The sequence below is a fragment of the Drosophila subpulchrella genome, unplaced genomic scaffold (assembly GCF_014743375.2).
Source record: "Drosophila subpulchrella strain 33 F10 #4 breed RU33 unplaced genomic scaffold, RU_Dsub_v1.1 Primary Assembly Seq33, whole genome shotgun sequence".
In the NCBI taxonomy this organism is placed as follows: domain Eukaryota; kingdom Metazoa; phylum Arthropoda; class Insecta; order Diptera; family Drosophilidae; genus Drosophila; species Drosophila subpulchrella.
The window spans coordinates 170,094-185,522 of record NW_023665570.1 but is presented as its reverse complement, the minus strand read 5'-3'; the positions used below and the strand labels follow the sequence as shown (position 1 = coordinate 185,522).

At 41.0% G+C, this 15,429-nt stretch overlaps 2 protein-coding genes across 3 annotated transcripts in view; one reads left to right on the top strand and one right to left on the bottom strand.

Moving 5' to 3' along the window:
• Positions 1-12,785, bottom strand: part of LOC119559697 (vacuolar protein sorting-associated protein 41 homolog) — a 110,223-nt gene extending 97,438 nt beyond the window's left edge. For both annotated transcript variants that reach the window (XM_037872755.1, XM_037872756.1), the window contains exons 1-6: positions 12,631-12,785; positions 12,445-12,570; positions 12,231-12,398; positions 12,061-12,178; positions 11,655-12,008; positions 11,268-11,595 (exon numbers count right to left, since the gene is read on the bottom strand). In XM_037872755.1, the coding sequence (XP_037728683.1) occupies positions 11,268-11,595; positions 11,655-12,008; positions 12,061-12,178; positions 12,231-12,398; positions 12,445-12,570; positions 12,631-12,657 (1,121 nt within the window). In that variant the 5' untranslated portion in view covers positions 12,658-12,785. The remainder of the gene's footprint in view (positions 1-11,267; positions 11,596-11,654; positions 12,009-12,060; positions 12,179-12,230; positions 12,399-12,444; positions 12,571-12,630) is intronic.
• Positions 10,045-12,423, top strand: LOC119559698 (beta-1,3-galactosyltransferase 6). Its single transcript, XM_037872758.1, has one exon. The coding sequence runs from the start codon at positions 10,067-10,069 to the stop codon at positions 11,213-11,215; it is 1,149 nt and encodes a 382-aa protein (XP_037728686.1). The 5' UTR covers positions 10,045-10,066; the 3' UTR covers positions 11,216-12,423.
• Positions 12,786-15,429: the final 2,644 nt, after the last annotated feature.

Genomic DNA, 15,429 nt, shown 5'->3' with positions numbered 1-15,429 from the left:
AGACAATTTATGCAAAGACCAAGCCGTTTCGCTTCTTGAAGCCTTTTCGTAGGAGACAGGGTTTTACAATTCTGACAATAAGAAATGGTGGGACCCGCATCATTACAGAACGTACAGATCCCAGGGTTAGAACTCGAGGCAACAAATGCTGATCTACACGTATTGGGTATTCTGATACTTCCCACCATGGCGAAATCCATAGTCTCCAACGTCCTGCATCGCTGCTCCACAAAATGATGCCATTGACTCCTACGTAGGAATTATGTTGCCGAAGGCAGGGTCCTCAACCTTTGGAACAGGACTTGGACGATGATGCATCCTGCGATTTGTTCCGTCGAGCCCAGTCCTTTGAGAGCGCGAGTATGAGCGTTGAATTTATCTGACATCTCCCGAAGTGTCGAGACGGAATTACTCTGCAACGCCTTTAGTCCCAGGTTATCAGTAATGTGTGCCTGAAGAACCAAACGACGATTATCAAATCTATTTTGCAGCAAATCCAAAGCAATTGCGTAGTTGCCATGCGAAATTTTCAACGAGCGAATAGTTTCCAACGCAGCGTTCCTTAGGCAAGATCGTGGATGCTGCAGCTTTTCTACGTTGGTGAGATCCGGATGACTATCTATGATCGTGGTAAACATAGAATAAAAATCAGACCACTTTGCATAATCTACAGCGAATTTTGGAAGCTCAAGTAAGGGCAGCAATGTTGCCCTATGTCGAGGCTGACGCTGCTGGGGTCCGAAAACTCCCGAAGTGATGCCGTAAGCAAAAGTTGAGTGCGAAAGAAGCTGTGAGGCACGCTTTAAAATTTCGGCTCGAACCGATGTCTTCAGAATTACGAGAATGTCATCAAATTTCTCACTCAAATCACTTTCAATTTCCTCGAAATCCAATTCTTCTAGCTTACCGAGAAGCTTTTTAAATGATTCTTGAAGCTCATCAATCAACTACAACCTCACATGAAGATTCCGGATTCTTCGCATGAAGTTAACGTCGCACTTGATAGGGAATACACTAAGCGCTCCACTCTAGTAAATAAAGCAGTTGCCTTGCGCTTTAAAAATATTGCCCTGATTGCATCAGCCGTAAAATCTCCAAAGGTTCCCGTAGGCATGGCTACAACAACAACAACAAACCCAGCAGACGAAATGCCCGAAATTGGATTCCAGTGGGAGGATGGGCGCAAAGCAAACGAAGGAATAAACAGCCCGTTACTTGGCAATGTACGATCCTAAGTATAACTGATTTTGCGCCTTATATGCAAATTTCCGCAATCACCAACTGATATTTATTTATAGCGCTCACTGCATTTAAGGCTTTATGATTTGTTACTCCGTCAATGCACCGCAGCCGCAAGAACGAAAAAGTCAATAAATAGACTTATATGATTTGCACTTAGTATTAATTATGTACAAATCACGTCGGGGTCACCAATGTTGAACTAATAAGCTTTTTTATTAGTTATTGCAAAATTAAAATACGAAACTGCGGGTTGCTTTATGCTTGTTAACAATTTATTAGCGAAAGAGAGTACACCAGGCGAGACGAGAGTGCGTTTAATGTCGAGATCAGAATTCGTACTGATTTTACAAAGCGACAGTCAGCCGAATTCTGGGCCCAAGAATGCAAGTGCATAAAAATGGGAGAGCTAGATAGAGAGAGATACCTTTCGCGATGCAATTAATATAAGAGATCGAATTAAGACGTTAATAACCTGCTGCGGCGGCACTTTTCCATACTACTGATAGTCGAGGCCGCAACTATAGAGTTTTCTGTTGTTTTTTTGGTTCGGTGCTTTTACTTTTGATTGTTTTGGATTTGGTTAAAGCAAGTTTCAATTTGAGTAAGCTAGAAATTTATTCAAGACTTACTAAAGAGTATATATACACTGGTCGGCATAATTATTTTGACGAAACAAAAGTTAAATTTACTCATAATTTGAACTTACTTCTTGTAAACATTGGCATCAATGGAAAGGTAATTTAAATGCCGTTTAAATGATACAATACATTTCTTAACCCACTCAGTACTTATGAAAAAGGACGAATTTGTGTAAAAGTCTACTTTTTAAACTTTAAATACCATTTTGATTGATTTTGGGGATTTTGTGCATCCTACATCCACTCTAAACGCCATGATTTCCTCCTCTTTGTCGCAAGCTTCTCCTGAGATCAGTTCGGTTCCCTGCGTAAAGTGTGAAATTCTTAGAACTATGTTGACCAGTACGACCTGTTATCACTCCCAATATTGGTGGTAAGATAAGTGGGAAGATATATTGAAAGAATCTAATCGTAATTCCCGGAAAACAGCAGTGATCAGAGACACGTGCGAATTCTCGGAATTGTCGGAAGTTTTACAGTCCTCCCTCTGCGCACAGCAAGGAGCAGGTGCCGCGGGCAGCGGTTTATTAGCGGAACCATACGTTTCTTCAGCGCCAGGCCAGAATCGCCATTTGAGCTTCTCATACCGCACACCGCGTGAAAGGAATCTTTCACCCTTGCCACACCTGGATTAATTTCATCATCGTCAAACCATAAGCGGCTTCAAGGATCGCCGCCGTCAACCCGCCGCCACGTTGCAGTTCGGGCGAAAATCGCACCGGCGCCGATTCGGCGTAATTCGGGCAAGACCGCGGAAGCACGATGCCGCATCCAAATTGGAATATGAGTTCCAATTCTGATTTCCAGTTAATTTTGGCCGGAACTGCCAACTTGTTTTTGTATCGCTAAAGCGATTGTAGTTTAATTTTCTTATTCTAAATCTTTTTAAGACAAGTTTGTAATTTAATTTACGATTCCTATTTAGCCATTATGCTTGCGTGTGTGCTTACGACATAGTATCACATATATACACCTAAATTAAACTATTCTACAGCGCACATCGATCGTCATCAGGCCTGCTGACTTCGTTGGAGAGTTCGCAAGTACGGCATAGCCGTAAATCATTTACATTCCTACATATATAATATTCATTCTTGTCTGAGCCCGCACACTTTTGGTACAAATATATGCATGTAAGTTTTCCCACATTCGTGTATTGATAAATATTAAATAAGAATCGGTTGCCCTTATATAATTTAACGTAATCCGTCTTAGTGCTTTTCTGTAATTTTTGAATAATTTTACCGCATATCGATAAAATATGTAATAAGTTTCGTAATAGCTTAACGTAAACTAAATATCCATTTATTTTCCTATTTGATAATCTTGTACTGACACACGATCATATAGAGAGTCGTTTGGCGTGAAGAACGCTTAGTTTTAAGGTTTTAGTGTTAAGACTTGTAGTATTAAGATCCATGAACCATATTATCGTATTTGCCGTATTAAATGAAATTTAAGATGTATTAATTTGTGATCTTTTGAGGGCACCTTAGAGGATGTAGCGCAGCGGCTGTTTTAAGGGTGGAATCAAATGAGAAATCACAGGCAGAGTGGGTATAGAAGGAGACCATTAGCATCTGGGCCTCCATCTTCGGTACACTCTCTCGTCCTAATCTTATCCGTTGGGTTAAAATTCTTATCGTTATCGTCCCTCTGTCTACTACTGTTAGTTCTGTGACACTCTTGTTCCCTCTTAACACAAATCCACACCCATGTCCCTGACCAGACCGGTCAAAACGTAGACAGAGGTGTTACGGTGGACAACGCTCATAGAGTGTGTTCGTTACAGAATTAAATGGCACCCATGCCTGATCTGGGTATGTGGGTATATGTGGGTATTTTATTTTTGACTTGGATTTGATGGTACTCCGGGTAGATTCGGAGCCATACCAGCAGAAATGTTATACTTTTCTTATATGTTTTTCTATCAGTTCGGTCATACTTGAACATTATAGTTCAAAACATTCCATTTTGATTATTTGATACTACGGAATTAAAGTTCTGATTAAACGTCGGTTCTTCACCAGGTTTTCAGTTTTCAAACAATATCTTCTATACAATTAAAATCGAGATTTGTTCTAGCTAAATAGATTCGGCTAGTTCGTCTTTTGATTCATTAGACCACAAAATACAATTTTTATAACTAATTCCGCAAACCTTTGCAGTTCAAATTTAGTACTTATCAAACAAAAATCATTTCAAAAAATCGTAAATATGAACGCTGATATCTCGGAAACTATCAAAGATAGAGAATTGGAATTTCAGATTTATATTCCGTATGCAGCGCCAGTCTGGTTCAAATATGTCACTCTCACGCCCACAAGCCGCCCAATCCTGTGGCGCCAGTAAAAAAATTTTAACTGAAATGTGTTGTCAAATGTGTCTCGTCAAAAACTGAACCTCTTAAAATCAGAAATAATAATTATAGTTTGAGTTTTTTCTATAAAACTTGTTGGATAATTCAATTCGCATAGAGTAAGAGTCTATATAGAGACACCATTTGCTCTTTCGCTCTCTTTGGAGACTTTGCCAATGACTACACCCAGACGAAAAAAGATAATTTCCCTAGTTTTTAAAATGTTCGATGTGACCTTGTAATTCATTCCCGTGGTGAGTTTTATTTATTTATTTTATTTTATTTTAACAAATTAAAGCTAGTATATAATAACAAAATTAATATTTGAAAAAGAAGGGGCGCTGGAAGCTAAGGTCCTTCGGCCATTTAGTTTTATATTTTTATATATCTGCATCGCTCCCACTCTATGTTTTATTTTTGTATTGGAACCTCACCACTATTGCTGTTGTTTCGCACATGTTGGGTGTGTTAAGGAATCGAAGTAAGCTTTGAACTTGACCTTAAATTGGCTCTCAGCCGAGGTTCGGGCAGAGCAAATGGTGTCTCTATAAAGATTCTTACTCTATACAATTTAAGAGTAATAAATGCTATCTTGTTCTTCCTTTCGCCTCTCTTTCTTGCGCCCCATTCTCATAGTCAAGTTTTTATTATCACTTTTAATACCCGTTACTCGTAGAGTAAAGGGGTATACAAGATTCGTCGGAAAGTATGGAACAGGCAGAAGGAAGCGTTTCCGACCCCCATAAAGTATATATATTCTTGATCAGAATCACTAGCCGAGTCGATCTAGCCATGTCCGTCTGTCTGTCCGTCCGGATGAACGCTGAGATCTCGGAAACTATAAGAGCTAGGCTATTGAGATTTGGCGTGCAGATTCCTGAGCTTCTTACGCAGCGCAAGTTTGTTTCAGCATAGTGTCACGCCCACTCTAACGCCCACAAGCCGCCTAAAGCTGTGGCTCCTACAGTTTTGATGCTAGAATAAAAATATTAACTCATTAATACCTATCGATTGACCCAAAAAAAAGTTTGCCACGCCCACTCTAACGCCCACAACGCTTAAATCTGTCTACCGCCGGTAGGTGGCGCATTTCAATCTCACTTTGCTGCTTGCATATCTCCATTTCCCTTTGGTCCCTTTAGCTGAGTAACGGGTATCTGATAGTCGAGGTACTCGACTATAGCGTTCTTCCTTGTTTATTATCAATTTATGATACTTATCGAGCAATATCGATTGGCGCAAGAGTTCAAATACAAATAATTAATAACTAGAGGCAATTGGTTTTTGACCCAAAACTATTCATTATTCCTTTTTTTCATATAAAGAGTGTCCTTATTATTTTTAACACCAAAATTGGGAAAAACTCAAAACTCATTCTATACAGATTTTCCTGAGACGTTACAAAGTACCTTTATTATTTTTCACATGACTGTAGAATAGTCTGTTCAGACAAAGGGCTGTTTACATTCCTAATAAAGTATTTAAGTATTTTTTCTAAATTTATATAATTTTTGTGCATGTCGTTGAGATTTTTTTGTGAAGAATATGCTTTTGGCTTTATGACCCTGTAGAAAGAATATTTGTTGAATTTGAATAGCAAAAGTTAATACGGTTAAAAAATCAGAGTTGTCTAGAACCACAGACGATGAAAACAGTCTTTTCTACCTCAGGGGCAAAGTATTTCTGGTCAAATAAAAATTTTCACTGAAGAACTCCGTACGATTTGTAGGGACATCCATCCCAAAACTGGCCAAAACGATTAAAAGAAAAATCGATGTAGTTAAAGATACGTAATCGAGGAAGGAGTAATATATGCGTTCAAGGGTCCAGGATGATATAATTTGTTGAAGTTCGAAGGGCGTAACTTTTACCAGGAGGTTGTGCTCTCTTAATAGTTATAATTCCATTTTTACAACGCGTCCACGAACCGAGCAAAGGTGTTCTCCACTTTCCCACGTATTCTTTCAAGTTGGACTGGGCTCTAGATTATTTATAGCCTGATTCAGTTGACAGTGTCAACTTGACACATTTTCGGTCATGTAAAGTGACTGATTCCATTGACTCATTCCCAAAATGTAAGTACAAAATAAAAGGTAGCAACTTTAACTTTTACCAAGTTACATAACAACGATATAAAATGTGAAAGCTTAGACACCATCGATTGGTAGGTCGCTGAAAAGGTTCCTTTCGCTTTGTGGAATTAAGTTGTTTACGCCTGTCTGTGAGCGACCATTCTTTCAAGTTCTTGTTTGACTTTTCGAAAGCTCCTGCGTTCAAAATGCGTGAATGTGCTTCCACTAAGAGGATCAGATTAGCGATGTCATTTTCGGTCAATCGCTTCCCTTTTTAATTTTTAGCAACTTTTGGCTCTATTGTTGATAGTTTAAATTTGAAGAAACCAAAGCATTTTATGTGAAACCATAATTCAAATGGTCAGACACATTAAAAACTTTAAGGAAATATTTGACGTAAGAGTCTGTGAAACAATCAAAATTTGTTCTTAAAACAAAATAGCGGCAGAAGTCAAACGACAATGTCGATAACGGTAATTTGATATTATATACACTAAAATCGTTCTGCGCGAATGACTGTCATACATATTTATATTCTCTGTTACACACATTTTGATCTAGTGACAAAATTTCGCCTATGCGCATGCTTAAAATTTCGCTAAATTCCCAAATGTGCAATGGATTCAGGCTATGAAATAAAAAAAAAAAAACACTTATATCGAGGCGAGTCAAACGTAAGATTCTATACTAAAAAATCGACGACGATTGGCGAAAATACTAAATATACCATAAAAATAACGACGACTTCGCGACCATATGTAAATAACCGAGTCTACCCCGTAAAAGCCTTTTTAGCTTCTCTCCAGTTTCATATCGATGGTTAAATTAAAATAATTTTAAAAGTTGTGTCAGGCTGAAGTGCAATTTCTACTTTAAGGCCTAGTATTCAGATCGGCTAAGAGTTTCACTAGTCGAAAAATCTTATTATTTGTAGTGTGACCGAAGTTGTCAAGGTTCACCCGCAATGCATGTCGCATGGTCTTACTGTCAAACGGAAAACAAATCAATTTGAGAAATTTAAAAAGGAAGAGTCTGCTGGTACACAAAGAAAGTAAAATAAAAATAAATGGAAGGTTCAACGAATGTTTTTATTTATGTAAATTAGTAGTCTAAAGCTTCCTTAACGTCCCACGAATGCTTCGCCATCTTTCCCGCGCCACAGCAGTCCAGCTCCGAGTCCCAATGGGCATATTAGACCTTGAAGAAGTGGGTGCCGGATTGGGAACGGATGTAATCCGCTGATGCTGCAGAAAGTCGCCCAGCATCCTGGCCATAGCTGCCTATGGTATCTCCAAATCTTCCCTAGCGGGTGCTCTACTTTCCTCCTCCCTATAGAAGCCAGCGTGTCCTCCAGCTCCGCTTAAGCTGCCAAGTAGCTGGTGGTGGCGGTGTACGGAGTCCTAATGGAGAGGTCGTCGGAGATCATGTTACTGGTGGTTTTGCTAAAAAGGTATTTCTATTAATACAACGCAACCATATTCTTTTGGCCAGATCTTACTTTCTTTGCGAGGACACGCCCGGCAGAATGTCAATGTAGAGAGCGAAGTACCACTCGGCATGTTCCTTCCCACTGGAATTCTCTAGTGGATCTCCTCCAGCACTTAAATTATCCTGCGGACTTGCCCCGTGTGGTATTGCTTCCTGTCGGTCAAGTTCCACAATGATGGACAACAGCTTGGATTAGGCGTCCTTTTTCATCTGCACTGACCTCCTTTAACCGTTTTTGGGGTTTTTCTTCCATTTAAAATTTGTAAATTCCCCACCGCTTCTGCACGAACACCGCCAAAGATTACTTTTTTTATTCTTTGGGCCGCGGCTAACGGCGTTCTTCGAACATTCACTCGCGAAATCAGGTATTTTTTCTGTTATTTCCTTAGCTCATCTGAGTACTGCGCTGAAAAACAGACCCGACGAAAAGCTTTAGCCGCCTGTTTGCCTCTCGCTCACTCCTAGGTTAGCTCGTAGTTTTCGTCGATGTGAGTACTAGGCTTAAGGCCTAGAGTTTCACTAGTCGAAGAATCTGGTTCTTTGTAGTGTGACCGAAGTTTTCAAAGTTCACCCGCCATGCATGTGGCATGGTCTTACTGTCAAGCAGCTGGGCTTGTTGTCAAACGAAAAACAAATCAATTGGAGCAATTTTAAAAAGAAGAGTCTGCTGGTGCACAAAGAAGTTAAAAGAAATGAAATTTTCAACGAATGTTTTTATTTATGTAAATTAGAAGTTTAAGGCTTCCTTCTCCTCCCACGAATGCTTCGCCATCTTTCCCGCGCCATCTGTAGTCCAGCTCCGAGCTGGCCAATAATGGCTGGAGATGGCTCCTCCATCTGTCCCTTAGTGGGCGACCTTACTTCCTCCTCCCTATAGAAGCCGGCGCATCCTCTATCTCCGCTCCATCACCAGCTGCCAAGTAGCTGGTGAAGGAGGAGTCCTCAATGGAGAGCTCGTCGGAGATCGAGCGTTGTTCCATTTTCCTTCCCACTGGGATTCTCTAGTGGATCTCCTCCAGCGCTTCAACTATTCTGCGGACTTGCCCCGTGTGGTATTGCTTCCTGTCAGTCAAGTCCCACAATGATGGACAACAGCTTGGATTAGGCGTCCTTTTTCATCTGCAATGACCTCCTTAAACCGTTTTTGGGGTTTTTCTTCCATTTAAAATTTGTAAATTCCCCACCGCACCTGCACGAACACCGCCAAAGATTACATTTTTTGTTCTTTGGGCCGCGGCTAACGGCGTTCATCGAAAATTCACTCGCGAAATCAGGTATTTTTTCTGTTATTTCCTTAGCTCATCTGAGTACCGCGTAAAAAAACAGACCCGACGAAAAGCTGTTTGCCTCTCGCTCACTCCTATGGTTAGCTCGCGGTTTTCGTGATGTGAGTATTAGGCTTAAGATTGGAGCAATTTTAAAAAGAAGAGTCTGCTGGTGCACAAAGAAGTTAAAAGAAATGAAATTTTCAACGAATGTTTTTATTTATGTAAATTAGAAGTTTAAGGCTTCCTTCTCGTCCCACGAATGCTTCGCCATCTTTACCGCGCCATCTGTAGTCCAGCTCCGAGCTGGCCAATAATGGCTGGAGATGGCTCCTCCAGCTGTCCCTTAGCGGGCGACCTTACTTCCTCCTCCCTATAGAAGCCGGCGCATCCTCTATCTCCGCTCCCTCACCAGCTGCCAAGTAGCTGGTGAAGGAGGAGTCCTCAATGGAGAGCTCGTCGGAGATCGAGCGTTGTTCCATTTTCCTTCCCACTGGGATTCTCTAGTGGATCTCCTCCAACGCTTCAACTATTCTGCGGACTTGCCCCGTATGGTATTGCTTCCTGTCGGTCAAGTCCCACAATGATGGACAACAGCTTGGATTAGGCGTCCTTTTTCATCTGCACTGACCTCCTTTAACCGTTTTTGGGGTTTTTCTTCCATTTAACATTTTTAAATTCCCCACCGCTTCTGCACGAACACCGCTAAAGATTACATTTTTTATTCTTTAAGCCGCGGCTAACGACGTTCATCGAAAATTCACTCGCGAAATCTGGCATTTTTCTGGTATTTCCTTAGCTCATCTGAGTACCGCGTAAAAAAACAGACCCGACGAAAAGCTGTTTGCCTCTCGCTCACTCCTATGGTTAGCTCGCGGTTTTCGTGATGTGAGTATTAGGCTTAAGAAAAAACTAAGTAAACCTCATAACTCGACTATAGTGTAAACGGGGCCTAATTTTTTTTTACTTCTCCACGGTCACATTGTTCAAAACAAACTTGAAATGAGGCGTTTAAATAATTTATTTACTTTTATCTTGGCCATATCCGCGTTTTTTTTCGGTAGCTTTATAACGAAGATACTCAGTCCGGCAGACCAATGTCCAGCACATACCATTGGACGCACCCAATTGGAGCCGCTTCCGAATGTGTTTCTCGTGGTGTTGGTGCTTAGCCCACCACGCAATGCTGATCAAAGGAACGCCATGCGAAGGACCTGGCTACGAACTGCAAGACAACCCCTCCATCAGCAGTATTATCCCGAAGAGTTGATTTTTCTTCCAACCTACAGCTCTAATGGTCACTTGCAGGTGGAGTTAGTTGAGCAGCAGGCAAATCGCCTGAGGCAGTATAAGGATTGGCAGAAAAGAATGATGACAAAGGATCTCCCAAGGACTCAAAGGCATATTAAAGTGAAGCACGTATTTGCCATTGGTACTTGGAATATAAGCAGTTCCATGCAAGCGGACCTGCTGAAGGAGCAAAATCATCACAACGATCTAATAATGCTGCAACGACACAATGATACATACGGCAATCTTACAAAAAAACTTATCAAGGCCCTTGATTTTTTGAGACATCACTACGATTTCTCATATGTCATTAAAGTGGACGACGACACCTTCGTTAAGCTGAACAGTTTGCTTAATGAACTTGTCTCCTATGATCGAAAATTACTTCGCAAAAGGTCGGAGTACGGTCAATATCCCTTACCACAGCTATATTGGGGATACTTTAATGGTCGAGCCACAATTAAAAGGAAAGGCCTTTGGAAAGAGTCTAATTATTTTCTTAGCAAAAACTACCTGCCTTATGCATTAGGCGGTGGTTACGTTTTATCTCGAGAACTCTGTGAATATATTGCCAACAGCTCCCAACTGCTCACACCCTATGTGTCCGAGGATGTTTCGGTCGGAACTTGGCTGGCTCCACTACGACATGTCTATCGCTGGCACGATCCTAGATTCGATACTGCGTACATGCCCCGCAAATGTCAGCCCTATCATATGGTGTTGCACAAACGCAGTCTAGAAATGATGACCGATGTATACGATGGCAAACTCTGCAGTGGTACTGGTTCAAGCTCGTTATCCGAATACTTTTACGATTGGAAAAAAGCAACGGAAAAATGTTGTGATAGCTTAGTAGTATAGCTGTCGTGGAAACTTTAAGAACGATGGACTATAAACTAGTTTATTCGCTTACCTGTGCTTAATCAACCACTCCAACCGGTCGTCATTTTCAATAAGACTAGCTACCACAATGTCCTTGGGGGCCACAATATAAAAGCGATTCTCTTCGATTAAGCTGCCCAGACTATAGTCGTTTACGGTGTAATCCTCGAAGCCCCGCAAAGTCAAACTATCTGTACAGATCTCTTCGCTATTATTCAATTTGTATTCAATAACGCACAACACAGGACGCAGAGCTTTGAAAGAAGGGCTTCTTTCTTTGCGATAGCCAAGGACTACTAATTGTTTGGCAGTTAGTGGAGCAAGTCCACAGATGTAGAAAGTAGTTTGAAGTGTTGAGACTGCAATAATAAAATAAATATTAAATTTTGAAAGTCCAAATAAGAGACACATTAATCACCTGGATCCACTATGTAACCAGGCAGATTACTAGCTGAAGTTTCGACTGAATTTTTCTTGCTAATTTCGCAAATTCGTATTGTGTCTACCCAGCCGATTAACAGAGTATACTCGTTGGACCATCGTAGATGACAGTGATAGTTTTCTAGGCGCTCCTGGGCAGGAACCTCCCACTTAATTAACCCAAGCGAACATCTGTCTTTTAAATCGTAGACACGGACACCTATGTGACTCGCCCAAGCAACCAAGCTGCCATGCCAGCAGATCGACAGAACTTTGCCTTCGACTGAGCACAGCTCAGTTGCTTTAAGATTCTTAAGGAGGTTTCGCTCATACAAGACGAGTTTGTCATCACCTAAGTAAGACTCGTTTTTTCGATAATTAAACAGTTTGATAAATCTACCTACCCACTATGAGTCGCCTATGGCGGGCCCTAGGATCGGGGTCCAAAGCAATGGCCTTTATAAATTTGCCGAAACTTAAATTCATATTATTATCGCAGTTAAAAAAACCCGTTATTTTCACCTGCGAAAAAAGAAGTTAGCCTTTATCAGCCATCGTCAAGCTTAGGACTCACTTTCCCGTCGTCGGAGCAAGTGGCCACACACTCGCCCTTAGGGCCTACATCAATAGAGTTAACTGCAACCTGATGATGGCGTTCGCTATTGCTCAGATTCGAATTGACCGAGTTTCCTTGATGGTCAAATAAATAGATGCGCCCTCGGAAAGTGCCAAATATAAGAAACTAAATACAATTTAAGAAAATACAATTCTATGTATATCAAGAACACCTTTAAATGTACAGCGGCGCAGGTAATGACATCAGCGTTAAGTAAGTTTTTTAAATCGTTTGCAAGACGTTGGTACTTAAATTTGGGCTCCACTTCCTCCTCTTCTATACTATCAGTACCAGAATACTAAATAAAATAAATAATCTATATGTATAGAGGCATTTTCTAAGACAAAATAACATATACCAAACTAGCCGGCGAAGAATTAGCCATTTCAAAAAATAAATCCGATGCGGGGGTGGGGGGTTTGGTCAAATGGTTTTTCAATGATCAAATATTGATTATTTGACTATTAAGATCTTCCTTAAATAAGCCAAAAATATATGTACATAGCAGTGTTACCGCACTGATAACGATATAAAATATTCCAGCCAAAAAATGAATACTATTTCAGTATCAAGAAATACCATTTAAAGATATTTTAATAGTCTTTGCACACTTGCTATTTTGCGTGGGTAGGTGTTCATACCGTGCAACCAGTCATCTGTCATTCATCGGAAGTTCATCACGAAATTTAAGGACATTATCATGGGCATGTCCTAGGCTGACATTAATAACAAATTCATCAATTTTTTGTTGACAAGTCATTGATAAAAACTTGGTTTTATTATCAACATCTCATCGACTGGCCATGGAACCTCGTTATACATTAAATTCAAAAATGAAAACAAGGAAGAACGCTATAGTCGAGTACCTCGACTATCAGATACACGTTACTCCGCTAATGGGACCAAAGGGAAATGGCGATATGCAAGCAGCAAAGCGAGATTGAAATGCGCCACCTAGCGGCGGTAGACAGATTTAAGCGTTGTGGGCGTTAGGGTGGGCGTGGCAATTTTTTTTTGGGTCAATCGATAGGTATGGACGAGACCAATACAGTTCAGCTAAAATTTTGTATCTAGCATGAAAATTGTGGGCGCCACAGGCTTGGGCGGTTTGTGGACGTTAGAGTGGGCGTGGCATATTCGCGTAACAAACTTGCGCTGCGCTCAAGCCTACGGAATCCAAATTTGAAATCCCATTTCTTTATCTATGATATTTTCCGAGATATCCGCGTTCATATTTACGATTTTTTGAAGTTTTTGGGCGTTGAAGTGGGCGTGGCAAACTTATTTTTGGGTCAATCGATAGGTATTGATGAGAACAATACATTTCATTTAAAATTTTTATTCTAGCATCAAAACTGTAGAAGCCACGGTTTTGGACGGTTTGTGGGCGTGGAACTCTGCTAAAAAAATCTTGCGCTGCGCAGGAATCTCAGGAATCTGAATAACTAATACCAGAATTGTAGCTCTTATAGTTTCCGAGATCTCAGCGTTCATACGGACAGACGGACATGGCTAGATCGACTCGGCTAGTGATCCTGATCAAGAATATATCGGAAACGCTTTCTTCTGGCTGTTACATACTTTTCGACGAATCTAGTATACCCTTTTACTCTTCAAGTAACGGGTACAATTAAAGAGATAGAGTCGATTTGACATGATTATCGAATGCGAGCGTCTGCTCGGCCGAAGTTGAAATCAGCACATTGGTGGCCTATTAATGACATGTAAAGCTGCAGTTCATCCATGTGTGTATGCTAACTGCTGTTGTACACTGTACGTGTTGCGGCAGATATCAAGCAGAGTAATTTTTACTCTTCTTTTTTTACTCTTTCTTTCTTAGCTAGTTAATAATGTTTGGCATAGTATCGACGAAAGCCGCGAGCTAACCATAGGAGTGAGCGAGAGGAAAGCTCTTTTCGTCCGGTCTCTTTTTCAGCACGATACTCAGGGGAGCTAAGGAAATATAAGAAAAATACCTCGACGAGCTCTCCATTGGAGAATCGCAGAATTCCACCTCAACCATCTATTTGGCAGCTAATGCGGAGCTGGAGGATGCGTTGGCTTCTATACGGAGGAGGAAAAAGGCCGCCCGCTAAGGGACAGCTGGAGAAGCTATTGCTAGGATTCTCGGCGACTTGCTGCAGCATCAGCGTAACAACCCCGATCCCAATCCATCTCCCACTTATTAAAGGCACATGTTGGAATATTGCGAATCGGAGCTGGACTGCAGGTGGCGCTGAGAAGATGGCGAAGCTTCCGTGGGACGAGAAGGAAGCTTTAAACTACCTTTTTACATAAATAAAAACATCCTTTGAAAATTCCGTTTACTTATATTTTTTTGTGCACCTTTACTCGTCTTTTTTAAATCGTCAACAAACCAAACCCAAAATAATCAAATTTTTGGACAAGTGAAACTCTTAGCCGATCTGAGTTCTAGGCTTTAACTTATAAGCCTAGTACTCACATCGACGAAAGCCGCGAGCTAATCATAGGAGTGAGCGAGAGGCAAACAGGCGGCTAAAGCTTTTCGCCGGGTCTGTTTTTTAGCGCGGTACTCAGGGCTAAGGAAATACCAGAAAAATACCAGATTTCGCGAGTGAATTTTCGATGAACGCCGTTAGCCGCGGCACAAAGAATAAGAAATGTAATCTTTGGCGGTGTTCGTGCAGAAGCGGTGGGGAATTTAAAAATTTTAAATGGAAGAAAAACACCAAAAACGGTTAAAGGAGGTCAGTGCAGATGAAAAAGGACGCCTAATCCAAGCTGTTGTCCATTATTGTGGAACTTGACCGACAGGAAGCCAGCGGCGGATCCACGGGGGGGGAAATTAGGGAAATTTCCCCCCCCTTGGAACCACAGAACCTGAAAATTTTACTTGTTTGCTAGAAAAATATTCTCTGCAATAAAAAAATTAAAATACAACACTCTTCTCACCAAATAATATTTTTGTTTTATAATTTGTACTGTATTTCTCTCGCAGTAAGTTTGAACCCCAAATCGAAGAATAAGTTCAATTTCCCCCCCCAAGAATCGTCTCTGGATCCGCCACTGCAGGAAGCAATACCACAAGGGGGCAAATCCGCAGAATAGTTGAAGCGCTGGAGGAGAGTATCCAATAGAGTATCCCAGTGGGAAGGTACATGGGACATCGCTCGAT

What these genes read in the sequence shown, in the direction of transcription:
- LOC119559698 (XM_037872758.1), top strand. Translation starts at nt 10,067, where the DNA reads ATGAGGCGTTTAAATAATTTATTTACTTTTATCTTGGCCATATCCGCG.